Source organism: Octodon degus, unplaced genomic scaffold, assembly GCF_000260255.1.
Source record: "Octodon degus isolate 3935 unplaced genomic scaffold, OctDeg1.0 scaffold00140, whole genome shotgun sequence".
Classification (NCBI taxonomy): Eukaryota; Metazoa; Chordata; class Mammalia; order Rodentia; family Octodontidae; genus Octodon; species Octodon degus.
This window is the reverse complement of record NW_004524716.1, coordinates 3,283,188-3,290,849: the sequence shown is the minus strand read 5'-3', so window position 1 is coordinate 3,290,849 and position 7,662 is coordinate 3,283,188. Positions and strand designations below refer to the sequence as shown.

Genomic DNA, 7,662 nt, shown 5'->3' with positions numbered 1-7,662 from the left:
TTTTAAAAGTAAAATATTTTTTAGTAAATAATAGAGTTGTGATTAATTAAGTGGAACAAAAATAAAAGATATAATGTTTAATTTATCACGGTGCTATTGACATAGAGGAACTAGAATTTCCAACATACTAGTGGGATGTCCCAAGTTCGTGTCTCCCTGAGTAAAAGAATGAATTCCAAAGAACAGTGAAGGTTAAGAGTAGGATGGCCGGGCGTGGTGGCACAGGCCTGTAATCATAGACTCTGAAGGCTGAAGTAGGAGGAGCACTGTGAGTTTGAGGCCAACCCTGGATCCAGAGTAAGTTCAGAGCACCCTGAAGTATACAGTGAGACCCTGTCTCAAAAACAAAGCAAAGCAAAACAAAACAAAACAGGAGTAGGAAAGGTTGTTGAGAGGTGATAGCTCCCTAGGGGTCCCTAGGAGTCCCACATGGGTTGCCACAGAGGTCCTTTGTCTGGGGTATTTTATACAGCCAAATCACAATGTGAGTACAACACGAGTCATGCTATAATCAACCTGTAAGATTACATACAATAGCTGCTTAGCTAATATTGGCCTAGTAGGGAAATGAGTCCTGTAGCAAGGATATACAGAAAGAACAAAGATGGTTTTGGGAAGGGACGGGGCCAGCTGCTCTGGTCACCCATCGAGGTATGGGATGCCCACTGGGACTAATGGGACTAAGTAATTACCACCACCTGGTCCAGGGATAATTCCAGCTTGCTGTTCATGTAGTAGGAAGCATGTAGGCTTGGCCTTTGCATTTTTATCTTTTTTTTTTTTTTATGTATTTGGTTGTTACAGGGTCTCACTACACAGCTTGGACTCACAGTGAGCCTCCTGCCTTCCTCTCTCGCTGACCCCTGCATTTTTACCTTGAGGCCTTGCTCTTTTTAGATGTGTCTCCAGCCACAATTCTGATGTCATTTTTACCGACTTGCTTGAGAGCCCAGTCCCTCTCTGACTGTCTATTAATTTGTATCTAACTTAGCTGCCTTTAATACTATGACAAAGAATTTAAAGATCAAAATTAAATCCTATAAAGATTATTGTTTTTCTACTATTAATTTCCTCCATATTTGTGAAAAAGTCTTACTTTTTCTTTATACTTCATCTTAATTTAGGACACTGAGATCTGGAAATGACTAGAATACTAATTTTGGGAATGAATTATTATCAAGCATTGTTCTGGGTTTTAATACACTAATTAAATTCTTCCAACAACTCGAAAGGATTTTATTACTTCTCTTCTTCAAAGGAAGAAGCTAAGGTTTAGGGAGATTTAATAAATAACACATAAGTAAGTGGTGGAAGCGACGTATGGGGCCCGATTTCAAATCTCATCCAACAGTTATAATAATTACTATAGAGATCTGTTATGATATTTATAAAGGGTTGACAAAAAGACATGAAAACATTTTAAATTAAATAGTAAATAATTTGGTGTATAGAGATATGAAAAAGCAATATTTTTTACAATTAAAGTATAAATATAAATCTGAGAGAAAATCTGCTCCATTAAGAAAAAACTCCATTATACTCTTATAAAATCATATTAATTTAGCAATCATCCTTTCTAATTGTCTGCAAAAATTTTATTTCCCTCAGGTTTTGTTCTGCAATGTTCGGCATTGTCTGGGGTGAATAAAGGGTGTTCATTGGCCAGAGAATGGCGTACACTTACATCACCACGGCTGATGGGTACTGTCTTGCTGAACCCATGCAGTACTATGGTATGTAACAACACAATAAAACAGTAAGACTTTTTTGAGGGAATTATGTTTAATTACACAGCCTTTCTTTAAAAAGAAATTGACAAATAAACAAATGATTTTCAGTTACTCCTTATAAGAGAAAATAATAAATTTCAAAACCCAGTAATATATTGTAAACCAGAATCAAATACAAAGAGAAAAAGGCACAAGGGTCTAAACTTTAATTTAATTTTTAAAAAGAAATTAACATGCAAATGTGAAGTTTAGTGGTCAGCTATAGCTAATTTTTAATGCCATTTAGTTAATAAGATTCACAATAGCTATTCATACTTAAAATTTTAGTCTTAGGATAAGAGTGTTGCCAACAAAATTGGGATCATCTCAACTGAGTCCAGCTGGCTAATTCTGAGTATATACTTTTTCTCTCAGAAAAAAAAAAAGACCAATGCAGGGGGAGACCAAGGAGATAATATGATCTTATGTACAGTTTAAAAAGTATTTGTCATGTTTGCCATGCCAGTGACACATTAGCCAGTGTTGTTCTGTTAAGGTTAAGAATAGCTAGGGTTTCTTCTTCTTCTTCTTCTTCTTCTTCTTCTTCTTCTTCTTCTTCTTCTTCTTCTTCTTCTTCTTCTTCTTCTTCTTCTTCTTCTTCTTCTTCCTCTTTCTCTTCCTCTTCCTCTTCTTCCTCTTCCTCTTCTTCTTCTCCTCCTCCTCCTCCTCTTCCTCCTCCACTATCATTTAAGATGGGCCCTCCTTTCCCTCATCTTTCCCTCTTATTCCTTTCTCTTTCTCTTTCAATCTCTCCCCTTCCTCTCTCTCCTTTTTCTCTTCTTCCTTCTTTTCTTCCTCTTCCTCCTCTTTGTTCTTCTTTTTCTTTAAAGTTACATTATTTTACTGATAGTTTTTCTTCTTAGATTAGATTATTTGGTATTTGTTCAACACCTGGCATTAATTAGTGGATACTATAATTTTGTAAATTATGTAAATAAAAATTATGCTTTTTATCAGTATTGGTAGAATTTTGAGAGTAAAATAAGTTTGTGTTGTTTAGACATCATGTGCTTTTATTTACAGATAATTATATCTAAACTATGTGAACAAGAATATGTCTGACTAGCTGGGTGTGGTGGTGCCTCCTCCCTGTAGTCTCGGCACTTGCGAGACTTGATGTGTAGACCGTTTGGTGGGCCCTGAAATTGCAGTTTTGTGTTAAGTTGATCCTTACCTTTACTGCCTTCACCAGGAAATGTATTACAATGATGCCCTGAGGCTTTATTACTACAAATGACAGGCACGAGCATCACTGGGAGTTCCAGGCCAGCCGGGTCTACATAATGAGGCTCTGTCTCAAAAAACAAACAACCCCCACCAAAAGAATAATATTATAAACTCAGTCAACTTGGGCTGGGGATGTAGCTCAGCTGCACAAGCACCTGCCTGGCAAGCTCAAGGTCCTGAGTTCAATTCCGAGTACCCCCCTCAAAAAAAAAGAAGGTTCATCAAAGTAGGCACACTTATTTCCAGACAAGCACCATAACAAAAATGTGACGAATAACTTACACCAGGCTACAGATGGCAAAGGAGGGTGTTCAGACACAGTAAATAAGACTTTTCAAATTAAATAACTAGTAAAATTGTGTTTTAATTTTTCTTTGCAAGAGTCAGATAATTGATTAGTTCATACTGCTCTTGACTTTATTGAAGTACAAGCCGTGATACACACCAAGGGGGACGCCATGAGAACAAGGAAAATCTTCCATTCCAAATTCTGGGGAATAGTGATTTCCAGCTGAGGAGGCAGAATGCATTGGTGTACGAGCCATTAGCAGCTCTTTTCTTTCTGCCAGCTTCAACCTCCGCATGCCACTGGGACGGTAGCATTTAAAAATCATGTACTATGTAGGCCAGTGAGATAGCTCAGTGGTCAGAGGTGCCTGCTTAGGCAAGCTTAGGCAGGCACAGGGGACTGCAGTTCAATCCCTGGCACTGCACACCACACCAGCCCTGCCCTCAGAGTGGGCTGAGCTGCCCCCCAATCATGTATTATGATTTTGTTTACTGTACGTTCAACATGCTGGATGGTAAACCCCTGGGATCTAATTGGTAAACTGAACTAACCCTGTTTGTGAAGCATAAACTCTTGGAGGCTTGAAAGCAATTATGAAATGTTGACTTTTTATCATTTGCTCTTTGCCAGAACAAGTCAATCAGCAGCAGCACCACACTGACTTCCAAGATGCACCCTACTGCCCTTATACCACTGCCCAGTTTCCTCCGGCTTTGCAGTCCCCATCTTCACAGAGCAATTTCGACTCCTATAGCTTGAGTCAGCAGTACAGTGATAATGGCCAGTGTGCATTTGCTTCACATGACTTACATAAACCCACTTTTGTGGTCACCCATGACATGGAAGATGGATACTCCAGGATGGAAAGGTTTACACCAACTTGTCCTTTGAGAATTTTGAAAGGACAAGGAGAAGTCTGTGTGGTTTGTGGTGATAAAGCATCAGGATATCATTATAATGCGCTTACTTGTGAAGGTTGTAAAGGTAAGAATCGGTCATGAAACATTAGGTTTCTTAATAAATCATGAAAAACAAACCCAGAGAGGACCATGTCATGTTTAAAGGGAACAATGTGTGGGATGATGTGAAAACGAAAGTTGAGGTATAGTTTTCAATTTTCCTCCCCCCTTTCTTTTTTTTTGAGATGAGGGTCTCATGTAGTTCAGGCTGGCCTTGGCTCACTATGTAGTCCAGGGTGGCCTTAGACTCACGGTGATCCTCTTGCCTCAGTCTCCCAAGTGCTGGGATTGCAGGCAGATGCCCACAAGCTTGGCTCTTTTTTTTTTCTTTTTCCCATTTTGAGACAGGGTCTCACTATGTAGTGAAGGCTGGCCTCAACTCACAGTTGGATTCACTTATGTAGCCTAGGCTGGCCTCAACTCAAGACCTGTCTCAGCCTCCTGAATGCTGGGATTATAGGCAAGCACACTCTTCTTCTTCCTCTTCTTTTTTATTATATTGGGGCACTGAGCCTCCCCACCCCAACCTTTCTCTCTAAATTGCTAAGTTGGCCAAGTTGGGTTTGAGCTTTTGGTCCTTCTGCCTCAGCTTTCCACAGTGCTGAGATTATAGGTGTGCACTACCATTTCCAGCTTGAATGTTAACTATTACATCTTTTTATGTGGTTGATATAATTCATGCAGTTCAAAGGAAATTTATATTAACTAACTTCTAAGATTCTAATTTTTGAAATTTCTTTTTAAAATTTTTTTTTGAAATTTCTTTTTGAAAACAGATTGAAAATCTGAGTGTGTAGACCAATACTAACAATGGAATTTGCAGAGTAAAATAATCTTTGATCTTGAGTTCTGAGGTTTTGAAGTGTACTTGCATTTTAAAAAATGCACAAATGCAGGGTTAGAGATAAGAGCCCTCTATAAGGGTCTGGCTTTGATCTTCCGTACTACTTTTCCCACTCCATTTGCAATTTTTAGGACTAGACCTTGCTCTTAAAACTAAGTTGAGGATCAGGGAGATAGCTTGGCAGTCTAAGCACCTGTCTGGCAAGAGCAAGGATATGGATTCGACCCCTGGGACCATTATGCTGAGCCCACTGCAGAACCCGGGCATGCTGTAGGGGCCACTGAGACCAGGCATGGTGGCACATGCCTGTAATGCCAGGGCTGGGGAGGCTGAGACAGGAAGATCACTATGAGTCTGAGCTGCATAGGGAGATCCTGTACCAAATGAATAAATAAATAAATGAAAAACAAACACAAACTAGGTTGAATGCTGAGGGCTGGTGAGATACTAAGTGCTACTTAGGAAAGCTAGGGACTGGGGTTCGATGGTCCACATGCCACATCTGTCCCACCCCCAGGTGTGCTGAGCCAGCCACCAAGTCTAAGCATGGTAGCATACCCCTGTAATCCCAATGCTGAGGAAGCTGAAAATAGGAAGGTCACTACGAGTCTGAGCTGTGTAGTGAGACCCTGTACCAAATACATTAAAAAAAAAAAAAAAAAAAAGAACACTGAGGTATAGTTCTAAAATCCCAAACTGAGCTTTCTATTTTCTTTGTTGAATCTAAAATATGAAGCTTGGGGCTGGGGAGATAGCTCAGTGGAATAAGTGCTTGCCTGGGAAGCACAGAGTTCTGAGTTCAATCCCTGGTACTACCCAAAAAAAAAAAAAATGCTCCAAACACCAGAAACTCATTGAGTAAAACATGAAGCTCCTATTCATAAGTGTCTATTGAAAAAGACATGTTAAAGCTTTAAGGAAGAACATCAATGAAGGTGATAAACTTTACTGTTTGAAATAGAAGTAGAGAAAACTAGCTGGGATTATTGTGTAGAATAAGAATAAAGAAAATTTGGGTGTGGTGGCTCCTGCCTATAATCCCAGAACTCAGGAGGCTGAGGCAGGAGGATCGCTGTGAATTCAAGGCCAGCCTGAACTATATAGGAAGACCCTGTCTCAAATACAACCAAACCAAACTAAAACAAACCAACAAGCCACTGCCACCAAAATAAATCCCAAAACTAAGGAATGAACAAACAAAAAATAAAGGAGAAAAGAGCAAGAAGATTAGGCAGTCCTTTCTCCCATCAATCATGGCTTCTCCATGTCTTTGACTATAAACTAAGCAACACCTAGGGATGTGCTAAAGAAGGGAAATGGACACAAGAGCACATTTGGGGGAATGGTTTTAATTTTGTGGGTTGAAGTGGAAAAGTAGAACAATGATTTTCTTATAATTTTATTTTACAATAACACTTATATATTCTTTTAGGGGAATCTTGAGCAATGCTTCATGGGATCCTTATAGTCTTTAAAACAATATAAAAATGTTTTATGGTGATAAATTAGAACCATACTAGAATAGTGTGGTTTTTTGACACAGGGCCCCACTGCGCAGTCCAGGCTGGCCTCAGACTTGTGGCAATGCTCTTGCCTCAGCTTCCTAAGTGCTTGATTGTAGGCGTGTGCCACCATCATGCCCCCTCATACTGAAACGGACTGCTGTCTTAGTGTGGAATAGCTATTTAGTTTAATTTCCAGATGTGAAAATGGCAAGGAATAACCATGGAATGAAACACAGCAATTAGGAAAGGATTATTTAAATTTCCAGATAAATGCATATTAACCAAATCTTCTCATTAAGGGAAAAACATTTTATTGAGATAGTTTAGGTCAACTTGATTACTTAACTCCACTATGGAGTCATAACTAAAGTATGCATTTTAAAATCCACAACACGTGTTATCTTCAGGTTTCTTTCGACGTAGCATCACCAAGAAGGCAGCGTACACCTGCAAGCACGGCGGCCACTGTGAGATGGACCCGTACATGCGCAGAAAGTGTCAGGCGTGCAGGCTGAAGAAGTGCAAGGCGGTGGGCATGTTGGCAGAATGTAAGTCTTTATTTCTGAGGTTTATTTCGGAGAGGTTTTAAAATTCTTTCTTGCCTTACTTTATTCAGATCATTTTGAACATTTTTATGTTTGGAGTTCACCTATTCATTTTTAAACAATTGACCAATTAAAAGCTCTAATTTCCAATCTAGATAATTATTTTCATAAACCTTGTTCTATACTATACTACTCTATTTTTAGTACTTGTATTTTTTTCTTAATTAGTAATTCTTATATTTTAATGTTATTTAACTTAAGGTTACATAATCTATGCAAACCCCCAGCACTTTAAATTACTATTTCCCAAAATGCATGCACAATATCTAAGTATGTAGAGTTTACTAACAATTAACACACGGTGGGCTGGCCAGATAGCTCAGCTGATTGAAGTGCCTGCTTAGGCAGAGCACAGTGACTGGGTGCAATCCCCAGCATTCGGTGCCGGCCCCACCCCCGGGGCACACTGAGACGTGATTGAGACTGGGCATGGTGGTGCACTCCTGTAATCCCAGCACTTGGGA

At 39.4% G+C, this 7,662-nt stretch overlaps 1 protein-coding gene across 1 annotated transcript in view; it reads left to right on the top strand.

The window, feature by feature from the left end:
• Positions 1-1,628: 1,628 nt before the first annotated feature.
• LOC101582787 (bile acid receptor) overlaps positions 1,629-7,662 on the top strand; it is a 19,432-nt gene continuing 13,398 nt past the window's right edge. The window contains exons 1-3 of the mRNA XM_012517023.2: positions 1,629-1,737; positions 3,908-4,269; positions 7,001-7,141. Coding sequence (XP_012372477.1) covers positions 1,670-1,737; positions 3,908-4,269; positions 7,001-7,141 — 571 coding nt within the window. The 5' untranslated portion in view covers positions 1,629-1,669. The remainder of the gene's footprint in view (positions 1,738-3,907; positions 4,270-7,000; positions 7,142-7,662) is intronic.